The 23,844-nt window shown below is 45.2% G+C and overlaps 1 protein-coding gene and 1 long non-coding RNA gene across 2 annotated transcripts in view; one reads left to right on the top strand and one right to left on the bottom strand.

The window, feature by feature from the left end:
• Ptgfrn (prostaglandin F2 receptor inhibitor) overlaps positions 1-23,844 on the top strand; it is a 69,714-nt gene that overhangs the window by 10,567 nt on the left and 35,303 nt on the right. Inside the window, exons 2-3 of the mRNA XM_031374986.1 lie at positions 19,321-19,689; positions 22,473-22,886. Of these exons, the coding sequence (XP_031230846.1) occupies positions 19,321-19,689; positions 22,473-22,886 (783 nt within the window). The remainder of the gene's footprint in view (positions 1-19,320; positions 19,690-22,472; positions 22,887-23,844) is intronic.
• On the bottom strand, positions 4,697-8,829 carry LOC116093508. The gene is made up of 2 exons (XR_004119730.1): positions 8,615-8,829; positions 4,697-5,142 (listed from the first exon to the last, which is right to left on the bottom strand). It is a non-coding gene; the product is annotated as an uncharacterized LOC116093508 (long non-coding RNA).

Raw genomic sequence — 23,844 nt, 5'->3', positions numbered from 1 at the left:
AGATACTGGGATGTTGCTGGGTACCATCCCACTGAGGGATGCAACCTAGAAAGCTTGTGAGATACTGGTAGGAACCTGTGCTTCAGGACTATGGCTTAAAGGACTGGCTGTTGCCCAGTCCTCCCTGAATGCTTTGAGGTGCTGTTAAGTTCAGAGGTGCTATCCTACTTGTCTCGTATGCTGATATTGACTACGAAAGACCCCTTTAGGGGGTGAATTCTGTGTGCTAAGTAGCTTGCTACTTTGCACTATTCTAGAGCTGATGGAGTGGGTCCTGCTTTCTAAATACATCGTTTCCTTGGATGACCAGGAGCAGCATCAGACTTGGTGTCGATCCAGGGTGTTGCCTCTTAGCTTATACTGCAATGGAGAGTTTCTTTTGTAAAAAAAAAAAAAAAAAAAAAAAAGCACTTGGCACAGCTATTTGTTTTTCCATTTTCTGAAAGCTGGAACATCCAAATGTTTTTTTATTTATTAGAAGACATTACAGTCTGTCATCCTTGATTGAGAAATCTATACAGTAAATCCAAGTTAAGACGATGATGCCTGACCCAGGGCTGGGTACATGGCGGGTACTTTGTCATATTAGTCGGTGGGCATGGCTGTGACTTTAGAAGGAACAGATGATTTGTGCCTGACTGCTAGTCTCCATTGCAATACAAGGCTTTCCTACTTTCCCTCAGCAGCATCGGGGAATATTTACCATGTTCCCGACACTGTGACACATAACAAAGGAATTAAGAAAGGCAGTCCCAAGAAGAAATGGAGCGAGTTGTAACTGATCAGAGGGGTGGATCCTTCATGCTTTTAAGGATATGAGTGAATGAGTTATTAAATGACTGGGCATATGGGGCTGTCAGAATTAAAGGGGTATATCTGGGACCAGGAGCTGTTATCATGGGAAATGTTCACAGAGCAGGTGGACCAGCGAATACCAAGGTGTTCAGGTAGAAAAATGACCACGGGAGGAGATGAACATGTCCAGTCCAGCATCCCATTTAGGGATTAGCTGACTTAAGCTGGGAATGAAAGAGTCCTCGTGGGCTGTGGATATTAAATTCTGGGAAGGGGAGTAGGTGGAGAGGAAGACTGTGTGCAAGGTCACCCTGAAAGGTGTTGGTGGCAGCGTCAGCGCCCACAGAGCAGCCCTAGCCACATGCACACATGGCACATGAAGCCCTCTGGGACTTCCAGGAAGCAAGGCTGCTAAATGAAGGTGATAAGTCAGGCCATACGCCTATTTTTGGTTGTTTCTTACAAGGAAAACAGCTCACCAAACAATTACTGATGTTCCCCTTAGGTCGTTTAACACAGTGTTTCTTCAAAGGACTATCACCCAGAGAAGAGGCACCGATAAGTTTTAGAGGAAGAATGGGATGTTAGTGGGTTTTCTGCGGAAACTAGGTTTACGTAGTCACGCAGCTTATTCATTGGAGTCCCACTTTAATAACCATTTATTCCCACAAACAGGTTTATCTGAAATATCAGTATGAGTCCCAGAAAGTGCTTGGTACATCAGTAGTGGGGAAGTTCTTCTCTTTGGGGGTCCCTGGAGGGTCACAGAGGCAGGGAGGGTTTTTGTTCATCTCGGTATGTGACAGCATGAGTCTTTATATGGTTGGATTTACTTCCATGCCTAGGAAGCATCTGTAGGATATGTGCATATTATATAGTATTCATATGGAATACATATACACATGCACATATACCACACATGCACACATCATACACGTGCACACATGCACATACTACATAATGCACACACCACACAGTGCACACACACATGCACACAACACACACACAAATTGCGCACACATATGCACATACCACACATTCACACACATACATGTACACACATACATGCACACACACACACATGCATACACACACAGTGAGGAGGTCTCCATCCTTCCTGTGGAATGCCTCTGTTCTCTTGGCAGCTTGTGTGTAAGCCACACCACTCATAGATTCTCAGTATTGTCCCTTTACTGTCCCCACCCCTTCCTCCCTTTGTGGGGTTGGTATAGCCTCTCTCATCATACAACAGCATCTCCTCCACCCCCGAACATTCCCAAGACTCCTCCTGGCGTTCTCAGTGAAGAGAACAGACTTCCGTCACGACAGCGCTTGTTTCCAGCACCTTGTGGCTGGGTTGGTCCCAACCACAGACCGTCTGCTTGTCATCACTGTTGTAGCAGACGGCCAGCTCTGAGCCACATCTCAGGGTAGGACAGTAAAGCTGCTGCCTGAAGCCCGTGCCACGTCTGTCTGCCTCACTCAAGCCATTATTTATTATCTACCCTGCGCCAGTCATTATTCTAGAACCTGGGGCACATAAGGACATAGTCACGGCCCCTTGATTCCATAGCTGACAGGTTTGACATCAGTGGGAAGGGAGTTGGCATTGGAGACATATCCAGTAATTGTTAAAGACTGAAAGTTTAGAAGAGTTTAAGGAAGTTGGAGAGCATTCTGTGAACTACTTCAGCTAGAGGAGCTTTGGCAGAAAGGCTTAGAAGGCAGGTATGGTTTGCTCATTGGTGTCACTACCAGGGTCACCCCTGCCTCTCTGCGTGCCTTTCTAAAGGCTTTAGTGGTGTGTCTAAGAGAGGGCCTTTCATTAAGGCTCTGAAGCACCCGGGTACCTGGCTGTCACTACCGCAGAGAGGATGACTGTGACATCTTGGGAGCTGGGGTTGAGAATATGGAGGCTGGCAGGGTGTCACTTGCTGGGCTGCTTGCAGCTGATCTCGTTGACTTTGCCAGATGCCACACTTGCTGCAGACAGGTGCCCTTCACTTTCTGTGAGGAACTCTGCCAAGAGCTCTGTTGAAAATGTCCCAGTGAGGGACTGTTTCTAAAATTGATGAGATTAAGGACCCGTTAGCCCACCAAGATGAGGGGACCTAGGTTTATGATGCCTTTGAGATTCCAGGGCCTCGTGGAGTGAGCAGTGGCCACAGGTACCATGTCATCAAACTGGGTTGAGGGTTTGGTGTGCAGGAAGCCATCTGTCCCTCTAGTCTCACATCCAGTGAGGGAGGCTGACAGCCTAGAATGCTCATGGGTGGACCGGCCCTCTGCAGGCACCGTCAGAATGCTGTCTGGGTGGGCATAGAAGTTTCAGCAGCGTGGACTCATTTGAGCTCATTAGGTCCTGAAATTCAGTAGGTTTTGTCTGGCTAAGAAGGGGTGGGTTTTCCAAGCAGATGGAAGAATGCAGGCAAAGAAATGTACTGGTTTATAAGAGCTTGTTGACTGTTTTATTTTCTGTTTGTTTTTTTCTTGAGACAAGGTCTCCCTATGGAGACCAGGATGGTCTTGAAAGCACATGATTAATCCTAGTTTGGCCTCAAACTTATGATCCATTTTTTATCGACCTCCCAAGTGCTGGGATTACAGGTGTGTGCCAGCCCGTCCTCTCCTGCATGTTGGCTTTGAATGAATAATGAAAGCTCTCAGCTGGAGTCAAGGATGACTTGTAAGGAAGGGTGTGTGTTGCAAGCAGTCAAGAAGAGCCATACATGTTGTCCAACACAAAACCATAAACTTAAAGCATACGATTTATTTGTTTGTTTGTTTTAAGTAACTTGATCACATGTGTTCCCCAGATTGGACTTTATTGAGGCCATTCTATATAAAAATGTTGTGCATGCCTGCCTATATATAGTCTTTACATGGAAGAGGCTGAGTCTTGGGAAGATGTCTTCTGATTAAGAGTCTCTCATGTCATGTGATAGAGTTGAACACAATTGTTTTTGTTTGTTTTTTGGGCTTTGACTTCCCTGAAATGCTTTAGGTCCCTCTCTGTTCCTTTAATTACTTGATGTTTTTCCTGTTGCAGGATCTCCCCCACCCTAATCTGTGCTATACCCATGTCCTGTTCATAGGCCAGTAGGGGGCCTATCAATTCCTATGGCTCTACACTCAGTGGGTCTACACTAAGAGTTTGTGAATGCAAGGCAGTTTCATTCCTGTCTTAATAATAGCCATCTTTTCTTTAAAAGCCACACAAACACACCCAGAATCTTCGCATCTAATTCCTGGCGTGACAAAGGCTCACACTCGGCTCTTACTGAGCCTTATCAGGGAAGCTGGGATAGACTCCACTCCACCCCCAGTACCTTTGAACTTCAGGAACAGGTTCTAAGTCTAGCTGGAGGAGGGACACACACGTCAGAGGATGAGAAGGAGGAGGCTTAAGAAACAGTAATATAAAGTTTAACCTAGTAGGAAGTCAGAAACAGTAATACAAAGTTTAACCTAGTAGGGAGTCGGGGTGTGTTACCCCAGATTCAGCCCAGGCATCTCTGCCCATTTGCAAGTTTCAGCCTGATGCTATCCTCTGTTCTCTTTAAATACGTAGCTAGAGAGGACCAGGTGTTCACACAGAACTTGGCAGGCAGTGCTGGCCAGTTTGTAGGTGGAGAGGATTGAGGATGGCTGAGTGGCGAGGGATGCTAGGCAGTGCCTGGGCCTCTAGCAGCTGTTAATTTTATAGAATGTGCTGAAGTAATCCTTGTGGAGAGCTGGTGCCTCAGCCTTGTCTGTGGTTCATGGTCAGAGAGTCATTTTAAATCATCTTGTGTTTATTGGGTTGTTCTGTCTAGTCAACAGTACAGATTTGCCTTGAGCAAATCTGGTTTTTTTTTTTTTTTTTGCATCTCCTTTAAAAAAAAAATCATTTGGTCATATGTCTTTTTTGAACCTCAGTTTCCTTATTTAATCCTCTCCTGGGTGAGTATTAAATCACATGAGCATAGTTTGCAGACTGTAGGGAGCAGTGCTGTAACTGTGGTTCTGGTTGGTACAGAGTCCTTAAGGGCATAGATTCAACACTTGGTTTGCTCTGTTAGCTTACCTTCCATGAACATAATGGGGTAGGAGTTAGGTTTCACACAGCTACCAGAAGAGCTGAAGAAGTGAAGTTGAAAGGGCAGTCAGTTGGTCAGGAGCCAGTCACGCCTTCCTGTGCTTGGGTGGGTGGGCAAGGTGAAGACTGGAGGAACCAGGAACCAAGCAGTTAGAGTCTCCAGAGACTGTTGTGGGGATCTGAAGGATGTCTACCTCATTGTTTACTTCTGTGCTGGTGTCCAGGTACCCAGTGGTCTTGGGAGGTCATGGAGTCCTTAAGAGCAACATCTGGCAAGAGACAGGAGACAGACAAGGACAAGCTGGGTTCAAGGCCACTTCTGCTCTGTCTCCCTCTGCCTCAAACCTGAGACCACCAGAGCAGAAGGCCCGCAGCTTCCCTCCTACCTCTCAAATCTTAGGTGAAGTTCTGTCTTGTGCAATGCCAGCCTGGAGTTAGGAGGAGAGGATGATTCTGGAGAATGTGGTTTGTGCTTGGCCAAGTTGACACACTCCCCACAGTTTCATAATGTAGCATTAAAGATTTATGGCTTCAGCCTGCCATGGCCTCTCAAAGGCCCCAGAACTGGAAGCATACAGCCAGGCTGAGTTCAGTTAGCTAATGGTCCAGCCTGTGTGTTTGTTGTGACCTGTGCCTCAGTTGTGGAGGCTCTCCATCTCTGACAGTCCTCTGTACAATCTTTATCTGTGATGCAGGAGGTAGTGGTTATTCAAGGCAGAGGAAGCATTGGCTGGAGAGATCCCATTAGTTCTCGTTCAGGTGGATACAAGTCTCCTTTCTCCCTTGTGACCCAAGGAACATCGTCTGAAGGCTAAGGGATTTCTGGATATAAATGGCTACAGAGGACTACAGGCCTGGAAACTATCAGGAAAATGTTGAGAGAATCAGATTGCGCTCTCTGGACCACCCTTCCTCACCCCTGTGGCCCGCTGGTTTCACCATCCCTTCAGCTGCCTAGTGGACATTCCAACCTGTCTGGACCTCACTGGTTTTTTCTAGAGCAGCTGTTCTCAACCTGTGAGGCTCAACCCCTTTGGGGTTTTGTATTAGATACCCTACATATCAGATATTTATATTATGATTCAGAACAGTAGCAAAATTATGGTTATGAAGCATTAGGAAGGTTGAAGATTACTGCCCTACTGTTTCACTTGGAAAATGGTTTTTACTGGCTCTTAGCTTCCCAAACTCTTCTGCGCAGCTGCTACCTCTGGCTTTGACCCTCATTTCCCTTCCCTGTTGTTCAGTAGAGGAAAGGACCTGGAGTAATCCATGGGCTGCCACATCTGCTCTGGGTACCCACTCTGCACGATGATCTTTGTTGAGGCCACTCACCTTCTGTGTCTCTGGTCAGCCGCCCTCTTCACCTCACCGTTTCTCAAAGATGCAGTTGGAATAATGACCCTGCATGAAGCCCCTCTCACCAAGGCCTTGGTGGACGGGAGGGCTTGCTTCTTGAAGCCTCACAGCACTTGGTAGCACTTTGTTATACTGTTACCCCTCAAGATGCCTGGCACACCTCATGTGCCTGTGACCTAGCATGGTGTTTCTGGCACTGCAGTTGTTTATTGAATTAATAATTCATATTTGTCTAGTGTATCTTAATATACTGGTCGTTTTCTTGTCATGAGCAGATGCCCAACAAGAAGCAACTGAAAGAGAGGGCGAGATTATTTGGGGTCATGGATTTGGTCTGCATGGTCCTTGCTGGGGGTGGCAGGCAGGTGGTTCCATGTTGGTAAGTGCGTGCACCTAGTGTTCTTCACCATCTCACTTCTTGGTAGAACAGGAAATAGAGAGCAGACGGGATGTGAAGCCAGACTATACTTCGAGCTAGATCCCACCTCTTAAAAGATTCCACAACCATCCAAAACCACCATATGGATGGAGACTTAAGTGTTCAAACACATGAGCTTATAGGAGACATTGTATGTTCTAACCACAATAGTGAGCTCTTAACTGAACTGCTCTTTAGGATCTTTTGAGACAGGGTTTCTTCTGTATAGCCCTGGCAATCATGGAACTCTGTAGACCAGGCTGGCCTCAAACTCAGAGTTCTGCCTGCCTCTGCCTTCCGAGTGCTGGGATTAAAGAAAGGCATGCGCAGTCACTACAGCTGCCACCACTCTGTGGCACTTAACTGAACTTTTTTCTTTTTTTAAAGCCCATTCTAGTAGAACCATATTTGCTTTGGGACGGCATTTTTGAAGTACTGCCATGTGTGACTTTATTTCACATTCTCTGTTGGCTGTAACTTGTTTAATGTGTACACACAGCATTCCCATCACTGAGGGACTGTCTGGGTGAGTATTGGCATGCTCCCCCGATGCCAGAACTCTCAGAGGCAGACTCAGGCAGACAAAGGTTTTTCATTTGTTGAGGCGTGAACTCCAGTAGAGGCATTCACTGTAAGGTTTGCACGTTACCTTCTGTGTGTGGTCTGCTCTAGCTCACATGAGGACAGGGAGGTCTTTCTAGGACTCCACGGGCACCAGGTGTCCCGTACTGGTTGTGCCGTTCCCGTGTCTTTGATAACCAAGGCACCACAAGGCCTTTATCTCAGGGCTCAGTTTTGCCTGCATTGCTGTCATCGTAGCAGCCGATACCTATCTTACAAATGGCTCCAATCTGAAAGCCAGATGATAAAAATTTGAGCAATAATAGGAACAGATTGCAAGAATGCTTTGTAGCTAAGCCACACTCTGCAGGTCTTGATTTAGAATAATGTTCATGATAACCTGAGAAATAAAATTATTTCCCGTGGCTATCAGGGGGAGGTGGAAAAGGATCAATAAATAAAGTTTGGCCTATATTGTCTCGTTTCTCTTAATGATTCCAACGGTTGCGGGTAGAACTTACTGCTGAGCACATTGCGTGTGTAGTCGTTTACCTTGAAAACCTTGCCTGGCGTTTCCTGCTTTTCCTCAGCTACTCCGGATGCAGGGATCTGAAGGCGTCTAATTACTTTCTTACATATTCTAAAGGGAGGGAGTTGGTAATCTGGAGTCAGCTCTCCATTGTTAACCATCTGCTGATGACATTACCTTTCGCACTTGTGCGCGTGTGTGCGTGCGTGCGTGCGTGCGTGCGTGCGTGCGTGCGTGCGTGCGTGCGTGCGTGTGTGTGTGTGTGTGTGTGTGTGTGTGTGTGTTTATGTGGGTGCCCTTGGAATCCAGAAGAGGGAGTCAGATGCCCTGGAGCTAGAGTTACAGGTGCTTGTGAGCTACCCACTGTGAGTATGGGGAACCAAACTCCAGTCCTGAATGACCAGTAGGTAACCAATGAGCCGAGTCTCTGACCCCCCCTGAATTATTCTAAAAAGCCTCTTTTATCATCTCTCACCTATCTATTTATTAGAACTCTATTTCTTCATGACTTGTTTTTCTGTTGCTTTCTTGCCTACCTTCTTTGCATCTGCCATTAGGGAACATGAAATATTTCAGAAGAAATTTGCAGCTGTTTTTCACCTCTCAGAGCAGACAGAATCCACAGAGGCAGAACTGACATAGCTTGGGGTTCTATGATAGCATGAGGCACCAGGCTGGGGACTCGGTCTTTCACTTAAGCCAGCCCGATTCTCTTCGGGCTTCCTCTTAATTTGTGGTAGGCTAGGAACTCCTACCTGCTGGTATGGATGCTGGACCAGAAGTCCTCCGAACAGTGCCCAGCTCAGAGCATGGCTGTCAGAGACACATAGTATGCTCTTAATAAAGCAGACAGAATATATTCCAAACTGAATACCTGAGCGGTGCTCCGGTGATTTTAGGCGGAAGATATATTTCTATCTCTTCCCCAGTTTGTTATCCTCTCCGCCCCCAGCTCCTGTTATCTTGGTTGGTTGTTGTTTGAGATAGAATCTCATGCAGACCAGGCTGGCTCCTAATCTTCCCACCTTCACCTTGCCTTCACCTCTCAAGTGCTGTGATTTCAGATGTGCACCCACCCCCTCGACATTCCCCTCCCCCCAGCCTTTCACCTTTGTGGTTACCCTGGAGATTTAAGACATACATTGTTACACACTCAACCAGTAACTGTTTCAGCCACATTTACCTTTAGCTGAATTAATGCAGAAAAGTTGAAATTTGCCTAAGTTTTTAATTTTGGTGGAATTTTTATAAACTGAATTAATGTAGAAAAGTTGAAATTTGCCTAAGTTTTTAATTTTGGTGGAATTTTTATAAACTAATTAAATGTACCCTTTATTAAATAATTTAAGTTTAATTAAAGTTGCTAAAAACAACAAACCCTGTTCATTGTTGACTTCTCAGTGTCTACTACTGAGTTTTAAAAAAATACTGCATTTTCACTTATTTTGCACGGTGTATGTATGTGAGCACACAGAGTCGGAGGCCATCTTACAGAAGTCAGTTCTCCGGCTGACTCAGGCCAGCAGGATCAGTGGCAAGTATCTTTGCCCACTGAGTCTTTCTACTACTCATATGTTTCCACTATATGTATAGAATGTATGTACATGTTTATGTATATACGTATATTGAACCCAAAAGATGTCACTGAGATTATTTGGTCTGTTTCTGTAGTGCCACCCACACAGTCATTTCTGTCTATCTTTTCGTTTCCTTGTGTTTTCATGGTTTTACAATGAACCAGCACTCTCTGTCTGAAGAACTCCACTTAGTGTTTCTTCTTGATGCCAATTAATTATCTTTTCCTTGTGGTGAATTGGTTGAAAGCATATTTATTTTGCTTTCCACTTAAAAGTACCCCATCCCCCCTTCCCTAGGCTGGCAGTTACTTTTTGAAAAGTCACTTTAAGGCTGCCATTACGTGGTTTTATGAGCATCGTTTCTGTTGAATGTCAGTTATGGGTTGTGCTAAGGCTCCCCCTCTCCGCCTCTCAGCAGTTTTACCGAGCTGCACTCCCAGCTGCACTCCCGTATTCATCCTAGTTGTGATATATAATGTAGCTTGTTTCTGCAACATAGTATCGTTCAGTTTAGGAAAAATCTCAGCCATTATCTCTTCAAGAATTGAGTTTCTCTCTCACACCTTCTGGGACTATCACACACATTTGTAACCTTTTATTGTGCCCCTCATGTTTCTCCTCCTCCTTTGTATGTTTTTATCCACTTACTAGATGCTTTTATGCTACAGCTAATCTGCTAACACAACCACTTAGTGAATCCTTAATATTAGTTATTGTATTTCTTACTTCTAGAATTTAAATTTCCATTTTAATAGATTCCAGTTTAGTAGGTAAAATCCTGTTTGCTACTTCTTTAATAGGTCATGGTTGTTTTAATATCCATGTCTGGGAACATCAATATCTCCATCCCTATGGCTCTGTCTGTAGTGTGTGATTTCTCCCTTTTAATTTAGCTATTTGGTTCTGTCATCTCTTTTTTTATTACTATCTTCATTCATGCATATATGTGTGTATGTGCATGTGTATGAACATGTATGTGCAAGTGTCTTGAGGCCAGAAGAAGGTGTAAGGTCCCCCAGAGCTGGAGTCACAGGTGGTTATGAGCTTCCCAAAGTGGATGCTGGGAACTGAACTCTTTCACAGCATGAGTACACACTCTTAACCACCAAGCCATCTTTCCGGCTCCTTGTTTTAATTTAATTTTTGTGGTAGTAGAGATTGATCCCAGGGGCCTTGCACTTACAGGCAAGTGATCTTCCATGGAACAGTCTCTCTGGCCCTGGTTCTGGTATTGGGATTGTCCCATAAGAAGGTCTTGAACATGGAGAAGCTCTTCTCTCCCTGGATGACCTCATCTTCTAGCCAAGACGATACGCCTTTTTCCTGGTGCACCTGTAGATGAAGAAACTTTACCTTCTCCAGTGAGTAGCTAGCTGGCTCTAGTTCCATTTCCAGCTTTTCTTTTGATCCAAGAGCATGGCCCTTCCAGGCTTATAGTTAAAAGTCAAAAGATTTACCTGCCTTGCTTTGTGAATTCAGAATTCCAGTTTTGGTGTCCTCCTCCAGTGAGGATGTTTTAAAAATGCTTATGCGCTTGTTAAGCAGTTGTTGTTTGAAGCAGGATCTTACTCTATTGCCCAGACTGACCTGGAATTTGCAGTGCTGGCCTCAAACTCTCTGGGATCCTCCTACTTCAGCCTCCTTAGTGCTGGGACGATATGCATGGTTTAACCTGTTAGTTTTTCCTTTGTGCTTAGCATCTCAGGAATATGCCCTGCCCGTGGATATGTCTCTTTGAGATACCCATTGTGTGTGGTGTCATATCTGCCAGAGTCACTTCTCAGCTGGTCTTCCCACCCCACAAGTTGATTTTCCGCTCTTCAGATTAGCCCTCATTGTGTTCCTGAAGTTGAGAGTTAATTTCTTGGCCCTTTGAGGTGTTTGGAGCTCTGTGTTTGGACGTATATTTTGTGGCCTAAACCACTTGAGAATTGGCAGATTTCTCAAGATCAGAGACATGGGACATCATTGGGTTCACATGCCTGATTCATCCCTCATGGAGGCATTGATCTAGGCTGTTTTAACCCGACCATCATGCAGCTTCTCAAAGGGAGCTGTGTGACCCACACCAGTTTATTATATAAGAAAAGGTCCTCTACAAGGGGAAATCTGACTTACCCACTTTTTAGATCTATGCCTATTTACCCCGCCCCCAAATATTTGAGAGAACTTACAATGAAATACACATACAAGTGCAAAGAGAACCTTAAAATAAGATAAAGGCTAAGCTTACAAGGCAGCTCGGAAAGTCAAAAAGGAAGGAGATAATTATTTGCAATTTATGATACATGATTTTTGTAGTTGAATGTCATATTTAATACTGATGCTCCTTGAAGCCAGGGTACAAAAAGAAATATGAATTTTATATTTTGGGAGGGGGAAAGACTTACAGGTTGGAATAATGACAGATGAAGGTAGCTACAGTTGTATTAAATAATTTTTTTCTCTGTAGACTTAAGAAAAATTAAATGAGAATCTGTTGTGCTCCTCTAATTGGGGACCTGTTTCCTAAAAAATGAAACGGGCTAAAGTCTCATGCAATAGATAACTTTATTTAGAGCATCAGACAATTTATACTCTGAGGATTAAGGAGAATCACATGAGTAAAGTGTACAGTCACCATATAGGACAGGCTACATGCAGCAAAAACGTTTCCAGTAGCGGCCTATGATTGATAGCAGCAAGCAATGACAAGTAACCTGAAGCAAACCCACTCCTTTTGACACGCTGGAAGGACCACAGAAACGCATTCCAAGAGCAGTTCTGTGTTTTGAAGAAACTGAGGTCACAAGACTCAAGTTTCAAGACTTTTCTTGGAGTTTTCTCACAAGCATTCAGATTTCCCCCTTGTGTGACTCCGTTCTTGGACTGTGTTCCACCAAGAATCCAAAGTCGATGGGTGCTGAGGTTGGATGGTTTTGAGGTGTCTCTAAGGGGACCCACGCTGAGCAGGCTGTCACAGCGAGTGCAGGGCTCTTAGCAATGGTGAAGGCACTAGCTCATTTGGTATAGAAGCCTTCTTCATCCCCTCCTGTGTGCCCTTATTATGTCTTGAAGATTTAAAGTGTTCTGGGGCCCAGAAGTTCAAAGATCCCACGTGTAGGTTGTGTTTCTGGAGTGGGATAGTACAGTTGTTCCATAGTGTTGGTCTTTTTTCTTTTTCTCGTTTTTCTTTTTTTTATAAATTGTTTTTCGGTTGGTGTGGGTTGTTGTTTTTAAACTAAATATGCAATGGCTTTTTATCAGGTGGATTTTTGTAATGCAACGTGATAATGTCCTCAATAGTTCTTCATTTCTTTGAGGCAGACTCCTGTGTGGTCTAGGCTAACTTGGCTGTGTAGCTGAGGAGGATCTGGAGCCTCTCATCCTCCTGCCTCCAGGCTCAGTTTCTGCAGTGCTGGGGGGGTGAACCCAGTACTTCACATGTGTTAAACAAGTGCTCTCCCAACTGACTCCCAACAGTACTTTAAAGTTACTGGAGAAATGGTTTCCAACAGCCGTGGTAACACAAGCACTTACTCCCAGCATTCAAGACATTGAGTTTGAGGCCAGCCTGGACTATAAAACAAACGAAACAAAACTTTAAACTAAAGGGCTTTCATATGAAGGTTTCTTTTATTGACCCCTGGGAACAAATAAAACCTTCATTTTTTAAATTTTTTTTTTTTAAATCCCATTTTATTTATTACTCCTGTGTGTCCTCCAGCCTGTGTATGGGCATGCGTGCCTCAACATGTGGGTGGAGGTCAGAGGACAACTAGAGTGACTTTTCGATTTCCACATTTACATGCCTTTTGGAGATGGAGCAGAGTGGCTGGGCTGGCACAGGCAAGTACCCCTTCCCCACTGAGTCATCTCACTGGCCCTGAATTGTTCCTCATAAAAGACATTTTTATGCAGAGCTATGGTAACATTGTCTAGGCTCAGAAGTGACTAGGACTCTTAATTTGAAGCACTGGTAGCACTTGGAAACTCAGAGGGAATTTGTCTTCCCCTTCTTTCCCTCAGTCATCAGCTGTTACCAAAGGTTGTGACAAAAATTGGCAAGTGTGACTCTGCAGATACTCTTCTTGATTTGAGAATTGCCATATGCTCTCCCTTTTACAAGTTATATTTATTTTTAAGTATCATTTGCTGCTATTTAACAATATTAAGGGGAATCTGTACTAAATACCAGATTGCTGCTGGCAAGTTGAAATTCTGCTACCAAAATCTTAAATTTCCGTTTGCTCGGATGAGAGGACACCCTGGATTCTTGCACGCAAGCAAGACATTGCTCAGGCCCATAGGTTTCCAGATTAGAATTTGCTCTTTCAAGCATCTGCTTCTACTGGCTTGGTTCCCCAGTGACGCTGCAACATAGCTTCCATCAGGTACTTGTACAGGTTGCAGTAGAATTCCAGGAAGAAGTACCTGAGTGATCCCTGGGGGAGGAGAGATGCTTCACAGAAGGGAGATGCTACTGAAGCCTCCTCTGAGCAAGAGGATTGCTGGGAAGGAATGATGGCCAGAGGAGACAATGAAGCAGAGATTCTAGGCACCTCAGGGCAGGGTGGCATTTCCAGAAAGGAAGGGAGTTTGGTTTTTGTTGAAGGATAAGCATTAGTGGGGAAGGATGTTAGGGAATGAAGCCAGAGTGGTAGCCATGGGCCAGGTCATGAAGAACCTTGCATGTCTTCCACTTGGTAGATACTTATTAGGTAGCTTGTGAACCAGGCCCTGCAGTAGACACATAATGATCACTGCTCATAATGGGAAGAGATGATTAATAATAATAATAATAATAATAATAATAATAATATCCTATGAGTGCATATAAGAGGAAGTTTTGAGGTCAATAAAAATGGGAGGTACCATTTTAGGGGACCAGGAAAGGTTGGTTGAAGAACCAGTAGGGTGAATGACCTCCAATGTTCAGGCTTGTGCCGTGCATATTGCATACCAATATGCAAGTGCTGTGAGGTTTGAGCTGGAGAAGGATTCAGCTCTGTGGTCAAGTGTTCAATATGTACTGCTCTTGCAAAGTATCTGGAGGTGTTCAGGTCTCAGCAACCGTGTTAGGTCTCATCCAAGGGCATTTGTTGTGTCTGTCCTCCATGGGTACCTGCATTCATGTGCACATGCACGCACTCACACACTCTCATGCATAATTTTAAAAAACTTGTTTTAAAAGCCCCAAGGTTAGACTGGCTCTTGCCTGTCTAAGGAAATCTTAAGAGTTAAGTGTGGCTGAGTATCACGGAGGGGGAGGATTAGAATATAGAATCTAGAAAACTAAGTAAGGATTTGGAGGTGAAGTGGGGAATGACTGGAGAGTTGGGGTTGAAGAAAGTATAATCTACTTTATGATTTTGAAAGGTAAATAGTAAATAGAAATAGTAAATAGAAAGTCGTGAAATCAGTGAGGGAGTTACTGCAGTAAGGGTGGTGAGAAATGACAGTTTGGACCAGGGTGGCCACAGTACAAGGGGGGCTTACTGAGAGAAGTTTTTGCTATATATGATAAGCATCCATTGAAGAATTCTGATCCGCAGGACTGGGGAGATGGCTCAGTGGTTAAGAGCAATGGCTGTTCTTCTGGAGGCCCTGGGGTTGATTTCTAGCAACTACATGCCATTTCACAACTGTAGAACTCCAGTTCCAGGGAATCCAACACCCACTTTTGGCCTCTACAGGCACCAGGCATGCGCATAGTGTGTAGATATCCTTGTAGATATATAAATACTGATACATAGAAAATCAAAATTAAACAAATCTTTAAAGAATTCTGATCCATGGGATGACAGAATTTTTGTGTTTTTAAAAAAAAGAAAAAAGAAAAAAAGAAAAGAGAGGATTCTGGTAGCCATGTGGGGAAAAAGCTTGGAGAATTGAGATAATGAGCTGGATTTACTTCCAAAATTCCATTCAACAGGTATGAAGACAGAAACCTCAGAAGGAAAGTAGGCTCAGGCTTGGAGGCCCTGGGAGACAATGTTTTGCCAAGGGATAGAAATACGAGATATTTACACATTTGGCAATTCTCTTGTGAGCCTTGCAAGGCGAATGGTTATGGTCAAGTGTATTCTAGAGTATCCCACCTCAAACATTACCCGAGATCCCCACCACGTGCCAGGCACCGTTGTAAGTACTGTACACGGTTCATATGAACCTCACCACAGCCCAGGGGTGAGAGGTGAGGTAGAGTGGTGATCATGGTCATGGTTTTTTTCTTTTCTCTTTTTCTCCATGGGTATGTGGTATGTATATGTATCCATGTTCGTGTGTAGGCGTTTGCATGTATCCAGGTATGCCTGCATGTGTGTGCATGTAAGTATGGCGGCTCTAGGTAGACATTGAGCGTCTTCCTCGATGGCTTTCCACCTTTTGGGGTTAGGGTCTCTCACCAATTAGCTAGACTGAAGCTGACCAGCAAACTTCTGGAATCCACCTATATCTGTCTGCCCCACCCTCACCACACTAGGTTACACTTGTCCAAGACCATTCAAAATGTTTTATGTGGGCACTGGGTATCTGAACTCAGGACCCCGTGCTTGAGTGACTGAGCCATCTCCCCAGGTGCTCTGGTTCCCACTTGATAGAGATCGAAACTTGGCCAGAGGACTCAGTGGTTCTCTGAAGGTCACTGCTGTGCTGCCACTTGCATGAAAGTTCACCTTGGAGATCCCAAATTGTCTGCTCATCTCTAAAATTAAGTAAAGAATTGATTGCTTGTTTCCTTTTTGAGCAGTGGTGATCACCGCTCTAGAGGGCTGGTCACTGTGGGTAGATAGATATTTTTTATTTCAAAACTCTTTTGAGTTACCAGAGATGGAAATTCACTTTAAAAACACGAGGGCCAATTGCAAGAACCTGCCATGCCCAGCAGAAGAAAGGCATGCGTGTGCATGGGTGCACAGGTTGGAGTGTGTAGGAAATGGTAGAAGGCTTGGCTGCACCCAGAGATTCGCATGTTGTTCTTTGTCTCTGTGGTCTGAGTGTTCACCCAGACCTGCTGCTCTGTAAGTAGCTTCCTTATATGGTCAGGAGTGCCGCCCAGGGGCAGCGAATCCTCTATGTAGGACCGGAGTCTGGAGGAGCTTCTTTGGGAGAGGGAATTGTGATCTCCCTGACTTTTGCCCAGGTCCCCATTCCTAGGATCTGAGGTTCAAGGCCAGCTGGAGTCTGCTCCAAATAGTGACTGAGGCCATGGTGGTGTCTGTAGGCCTGAGTTGTCGTGGGAAGAAGGCAGCCTGTGTTGTAGCACCATTCAGCAGAGCTTGGCATCCTTCTCCCATTCTCTGTGCAAGGATATGTAATTTTCCTATACTTCTGATTTTAACAGTTTTTACAGTTTCCCTACTGATTTTTAAAAAGCTCTTCAGTGGGGCTGGAGAGATGGCTCAGTGGTTAAGAGCACTGACTGCTCTTTCAGAGGTCCTGAGTTCAATCCCCAGCAACCACATGATGGCTTCTGACCATCTGTAAAGGGATCCAATGTCCTCTTCTGGTGTGTCTGAAGACACACTAGCTACAGGGTACTCATATATAATAAATAAATCATTCTTAGGAAAAAAGTTTTCCAGTAATTTGGGAAGTGTATACAGATGTATTTAGAGCATGTGTATGCCCCCCACTCCCCACTTCTTGCTCCTCCAGGTTCTGTTTTTGAGATAGGGTCTTGCTATGGGAAGGAGCCGCCAACTCTTAGACTCAAGTGGTCTTTGACTTCTTGAGTAGCTGAGGTTATAAGCTTATAATGCTTCATTTAACAATCAATCAGTCTATGTATATATGTATGTATCTATTATCTATCAACTATCTTTATGTATGTATTTATCCATCTGTCATCTATCTTTATCATCTGTCTGTCTATCTATCTATCTATCTATCTATCTATCTATCTATCTATCTATCTATCTGTCTATCTATTTATCTTTATTTTCAATGCTAAGAGTAGAGCCCTGGGCCTCACACATATGAGGTAGGCACATACGACCCCAGGCCTACATTGTTTGATTTTTAAGGATGGTGGTGTGATTTGGGGTTTGGCCCCCTTTCTTAGGACAGGAAGTGGTTTTGGGCCTGACCCCAGCTCAGCTAGGACAGGAAGACAGTCAGTCCCCTTCCTTGAACAGTGTCTCACACTGTCTCTGTCAATATTTCTCTGGCATGGTTGCTTCCTTTCTCCTTTCCCAAAGGAGATGATAATTGACAGTGCATTGGAGGTTAGAGGAAACAAAATTTAGTTTTTTAAAAATGGCCCTCAACTCTTTTTTTTTTCAACCCTGACCCAAATTTATGTTAGGTTTATATCATGATCCAGTTCACACACACCTTTGTTTACCTAACAAAGTGCTGGATATGGCAATATTTATCCCTTACCAAGTGCTTTGCACTCTTAATCGCTTCTGTTCATTTAAAATTCCATTTTTAAAAGCACACACAACCACTATAAATTCATTTTGGAATCCACTAATAGGCGACCACAGGGTTTGAAAACCATGAATTACACCGGCAATAAACAAGCAGCCCTGATGTGTTAGTTCTTAGGACTGATGCAGCAGACCAGGTGGCTTTAACAACAGCCTTTTCTCTACAAGCTGGAGGTCACAGCAAGGTGGCCACAGAGTCTGTGCCTTCTAAGGCTGGGAGGGAGGGTCGGGCCTGTCTCTCCCGAGCTTATGCTGGCTGGCTGCCAGTCTTTGGTGTTCTCAGTTCTTAGATGCATCACCTTGATCTCTCCCTTCATCGATGTACAGTATTCTCCCTGTGCGTTCAAATTAGCTCCCTTTTAAGGTTGCCAGTTACTGGCTCAGAGGCCTACCCTGTGCCATATGACCGCATCACAGCTTGCCTGACGACATCTTCTGTGACCGTATTCCCAATTAAGGCTGTGTTCTGACATACTGGATTTCAGAATTCAGCATAAGAATTGTGCGTGAGTCACACAGAAATACAATAGCGACAATAGGAAGCCATCATACTGAACCCATATTACATAGAGGGTTCTCAGCCGAACATTCTGTTTTATTAACTCACTGATACCATCTTATCTCACTTTATAATCGAGGAAGGCAAGCTAAGAGAGGTTTAGCAGTATCTCTTTGATACAGAGCCCATGCTATATCTCCTGCACAACTCACTGCTGTACTATTTGTAGAATATCAAGAGAAGTACAGTTAGCTGTTCTAAATGGAAATGCAAAATTCAGGTCATAAACACCACAAAATTGTGCTGAATGAAGTTCATCGCAGTGAGACCCTCTAAAGGGACTGGCAAGTGCCTGTCCCTAAGGGTCCTCCTCCAGCGCTCTGTAGATCAAAGCTTTCCTGGCAGGCAGTGCCAGTCAACTGTCCCCTGTCCCCTGTCTACTGCGCTTCTCTTCCACCACAAGCCGCTGTATTCCTAGCAGCACTAGACAACCTCCCTCTCTCTGAGCTTCCCCATCCGCCTTCTGAATTTAGATCAGGGTGAAGAGTAGAGAGAAGGAAATGAGCCAGAAAATAGAAAATTAATACTTGGTGGAATTGTCATATTTTAAAAATAATTTATAACCAATGTCAGATAACAGGAGTTAAATCATTTTATCAGCAGGCTGCTCTAGGATTTGAAAATTGGCATCCATCATTATAAATCAGGTCTAGGGAATGGTCTCTAGGGATGAAGGTTGATGCGGGATGGGCAGAAATATAAATACGTGCTTAGCCATGTCCTTTTCTTAAATACAGAACCTTCCCATATCTCATTGCTTATAACGATCTGTTAAATCCTAAGAGAAGACACAAAGCTATGCAAGGCCATGGCTGGCCCACTTTTCATATTTAGTCTGCCTGTCATCCCTGGAAAACTGGTTGTGTGGAAGGCATTCATTTCAAGGTGCTACTTCCAACCTGTAATTTCTAGAATGGCTTAATCCCTTCTGCAGGGTCCATTTCCTTAGATTCCGATACACGTTCTGCCCTAAGTCCCAGAGGAGAAGCATCCTTCAGGTGTTACTTTCCTTCATTCCCTGTCATTGCAGCTGTCTGCCGCGGGCGTGTGGTGAGAGTCCCTGCGGGCACCCTGGTTCGAGTGGTGGGCACTGAGCTGGTGATCCCCTGCAATGTCAGTGACTATGACGGCCCCAGCGAGCAGAACTTTGACTGGAGCTTCTCGTCTTCGGGGAGCAGCTTTGTGGAGCTCGCCAGCACCTGGGAGGTGGGCTTCCCAGCACAGCTGTACCGGGAGCGGCTGCAGCGGGGCGACATCCTGTTGAGGAGAACTGCCAATGATGCTGTGGAGCTGCACATAAAGAATGTCCAACCCTCCGACCAAGGCCACTACAAGTGCTCAACCCCGAGCACAGACGCCACTGTCCAGGGCAACTATGAGGACACAGTGCAGGTTAAAGGTACAGTGCTCACAAGGGGCCAGCCTTCCTCTTCCATTCTGCTGCTGGAAAGAGACTCAGTCCCCTGTCCGTTACAGTGATGGTGTCTTACCTGATGATGGGCAGAGCGTGGGGCAGGTGGCTCCTGAGAGTCCCTTCTCCTTTCCCAGTGTAATTCTGATGCATCTTATGGCCAGTGAGTTATAGGCACCATGGTGTGGTCACCTGTGAGAGTGCAGCTCTGCAGACAGCTTGCCTATGCAGTTGGCTTCTGGCTCTGCCATTTGTCTGCTAAGTGGCTCCTGGCTCAGTCCATGCCTCAGCTTCCTCTGTACAACATAACCTGTCTTAAAAGGTGTGGGGACAGGAGAGTTAACCCAAGGCAGGCCTCTCCAGCCATGTCATAGTGAATATTCAGCTTAGAGACAAGCTAGTATGCACTCACTATGAGGTTCAGCCTTATGTTAGGAATAGATACTTCACAGTTCGTGTCTTTTTCTCTATGATCTTCATGAGTTAATACCTGTTTGCAACAGAAGTTGTACTTGCTGTTTATAGACAGAAAACCATGTGGTTACTGCTCTTTCATGAACCCAGCTGTGCAAAGCTGACATCATAGGCATCTGGAATATCTTGAGTTTGGGTTTTCCCTGCCTTCCAAGTGCTGCAGGATTTACTCACACATTCAATTATCTGCATCCAGTGAAGAATATAGGACAGGCTATTTCCCTAATTTACACATGAGATGGAAGAGCATAGGTTAATTACTTGCTTAAAATGACATAGCTCATTAGTAAATGAGCAAGAAGGAGCCATTTTAATTTGAGGCTAACAAAACAGAAACATTATCATTATTATTAATTGTCCATTTATTTGTGCCCTGCCTTGTTTCTGGAAATATTTGTATCAGGGCAAGAGTGTTTATAATTATCTAGAAAGTAGAAAGTGATAATAGAAAAGGAGAGGCAGATCCAGGCATCTACCCTTTGTTGTGGTTGGAAGAAACTGCTATAGTTCACTCTAAACCATGAGGGGAACGTGTTGAAAAGTAGGTTCCAAAGCATCAAGCCATCGAACCTACCTCTTCCATCTCCTGATTAAAGGCTTAGAATATAGCTGGCTAAGGTAGCACACACCTGTGATCCCAGTGCTTGGGATGCTGAGGCAAGAAGATTCAAAGCTCGAGGCTCACCTAGGCCGAACTGTATAGTAAGTTCAAAGCCAGCCTGAGCTACATAGTGCCACTCTATCTGGGAATGGGAGACTGGGGCATGGACAACTTGAAATTCAGTGTAGAGTGATTGCCTCTATATGCAAGGCCCTAGTTGACTTCTAGAACTGGGGAAAAAGAAATCCTGACTTTTAAAAAGGACCCCCCACCCCTTTTCAGGTCAGATATACTCTAGGGATTTATTGTGAGAAGAGAAAGGGTGACACAAGAGTCCCCACCCCTCCTTCCCATCTCCCTGCTTCTTGACTAGTCTTTGAAGGCAAGAGAAGCAGGGGAGGCTTTTCTTGGCTCCAGAGAGCAGGATACATGAGAGAGGCTGGCTGGCTGCCCAGGTGGAGTCTCTGGCAGGAGCTAGAGGTGGTCCAGCATCTGTCTGACCTTCAGCTTCGTGACTCTTAAATCTGTCCATCCTTCTCCTCAGTGAGGAGCTGGCCTTGAGAACGAAGCCATGCTAGCTGTCCTCACAGACTGAGGTATATCCTAGAAGGGCCACTCTATTTATTTTGTAGAAGAGATGGGCCTATGGGAAGCGTTCTTCTAGAGCAGTATCGGTTTCTGTTATCTGGAATATCCCCTTTCTGAGTGTGTGATCAAGGGAAAAGCCAAGGAGATGATGGGTTGTGATACTTGAAAATTCACATATGTAGCTCCTGATGAGCTTGGAAGATTTTCTCAGCCTTTGATAGACAGCCCCCACCTGACTACCAGATCACCAGCATCTCACCATCACTTCTGAACCCACCCCTTTCCTAGACTGTTAAAGTGGTGGCTTTTTCCAGTAGGTGCTAAGAGTTAGAAGCAGAACCCTTATCATTTCTTGTCCCCTTCCTGTCCTGTGGACATGAGCCACAGGCAGCCCCTGCCATCATCTTTCCCTGGAGATCTTAACTCTTGGCAGCTCCCTTGTCTCTCTGACTTGCAGGCTCCTTCCTCCAGCTCCATGTTTTTTTTTTTTTTTTTTTTAAGGATTTATTTATTTATTATGTGTAAGTACACTGTAGCTGTTGTCAGACATACCAGAAGAGGGTATCAGGTCTCATTACAGATGATTGTGAGCCACCATGTGGTTGCTAGGATTTGAACTCAGGACCTCTGGAAGAGCAGTCAGTGCTCTTACCCGCTGAGCCATCTCTCCAACCCCAGCTCCATGTTCTAAACAAAGGATTGTTTGGTGGTCATACCAGGCTATTTTGTCCTGGTGCCAGGTACTGTCCTGGCATTCGCTGGGCTCCCTTGTTGACTCTATGAAGCAGGTACAGTCATCATCCCCCTTTGTAGGAAACTGAGGCACAGAGGGCACAGTAACGTGTATCATGGGTGACAGAAGCACCCACAAACCCATTTTAGCTGGAGTTTTATTATTGTCTTATTTTTCTTTTTGTTTTTTTTCAAGTCAGAAAGTCAGTTGAGATTGTGGGTGGATCACTGTAGCATGGAATAAGGAATCCTTCTTGGATAGTTTCCATGGCTGACGGCCAAAGTCATGGAAGGTAGCCTGTTCTTTCCTTATGAGGTAGGACCTTTGGTTACTGCTGACTGACATCTTCCCTCTGCCCCCCTCCTCCTTTCACAGTGCTGGCGGATGCCCTGGTGGTGGGCCCCAGCTCTCGGCCTCCTCCAGGCCTGAGCCTTCGTGAGGGGGAGCCCTTTGAGCTGCGATGTATCGCATCTACCACATCACCGTTGCATACACACCTGGCCCTTCGGTGGGAACTGCACCGTGGCCCAGTACACCGAAGCATCCTAGCCCTAAGCCACGAGGGCAGGTTTCATCCAGGCCCTGGCTATGAGCAGCGCTACCACAGTGGGGACGTACGCCTGGACACAGTGGGCAGCGATGCCTACCGCCTCTCTGTAGCCCGTGCGCTCTCTGCAGACCAGGGTTCCTATAGATGTGTGGTCAGCGAGTGGATCACAGAGCAAGGCAGCTGGCAAGAAATCCAAGAAAAAGCTGTGGAAGTGGCAACTGTGGTGATCCAGCCGACGGGTGAGCTTTTGAAAATGGTGTCACCCCTGATTGAGACTAATGACTGTGTATGGGACTAGACCACAAAAGGGCTAGCCCAGCCTCCCCTGTGGGTGAAGGAATCAGAGTGATGTTGGTAGCTTGCAGAGTACTTCTACTTCCTGGTCTCTGCTTTAGGAACTTGGGCCGCTGTTCATCTTGCATAGGAAGGTTCCTGTCTGACTAAGAATGATGAACTGTCAGAGCCCACCTGGCCTTCCCTGGAGCTGTGGGTGGATCTGGTCACACCCACTGCTTTAGCTTTTTTATTTGTTTATTGTTGAGTCCTTGAGACCTTGGGTCTGCCTTCCCATAGCCATGGGTTGTATGTGTGGCTGACTTCAGACTTGCTTACGGTCATCCCCTGGACCTACCTTTCTATCCCAAGGTGCACCATCCCCTGCTAGGTGACACACTCCCCAAGGACCAGGCCTCTTCTTGTTTACTATGTCTAAATGTTCCAGAAAGTCCAGCCAGGGTCCACATAAATTAATTTTTGTCCTATACCTTACAAAAGTACCCTTTTTAAAAATTCCCAACTGCAGAAATAAGACAGAAAAGGCACATTGGGAAGTCTACAAAAACAGAAGAGAAACAAGAGAAGAAACCATTATTTACTGTTCAGCAAGCATTGCTAGGAAGCCTACTGTGCTCAGTACTGTGTGGGCCCTGGGCTTAGATGTATTGCAGGCTCATTCCCAGGTCACTGGAGCCTGCAGCTTCTGCAAGGACAGCGTATAGAGAAACCATTGTAGGCTATTGTCACTGCTAGGGCTAGCCTGCGTGTGCTTGGCTGTCTAGGGGTCTACTATCTTTTGATAGTGGAGACCTTAGCTGACTCATTCCCTGCTCAGGAATGTGAGCGTGTGGCCAATTCTGTTTGCTGGAAAGGAAAGGAAAGGAAAGCAGGAAGCTACAACCAGTGATTTTCTTTTCTTTT

This window comes from Mastomys coucha, unplaced genomic scaffold (genome assembly GCF_008632895.1).
Source record: "Mastomys coucha isolate ucsf_1 unplaced genomic scaffold, UCSF_Mcou_1 pScaffold16, whole genome shotgun sequence".
NCBI lineage: Eukaryota > Metazoa > Chordata > Mammalia > Rodentia > Muridae > Mastomys > Mastomys coucha.
This window is presented reverse-complemented; position numbering and strand designations above follow the sequence as displayed.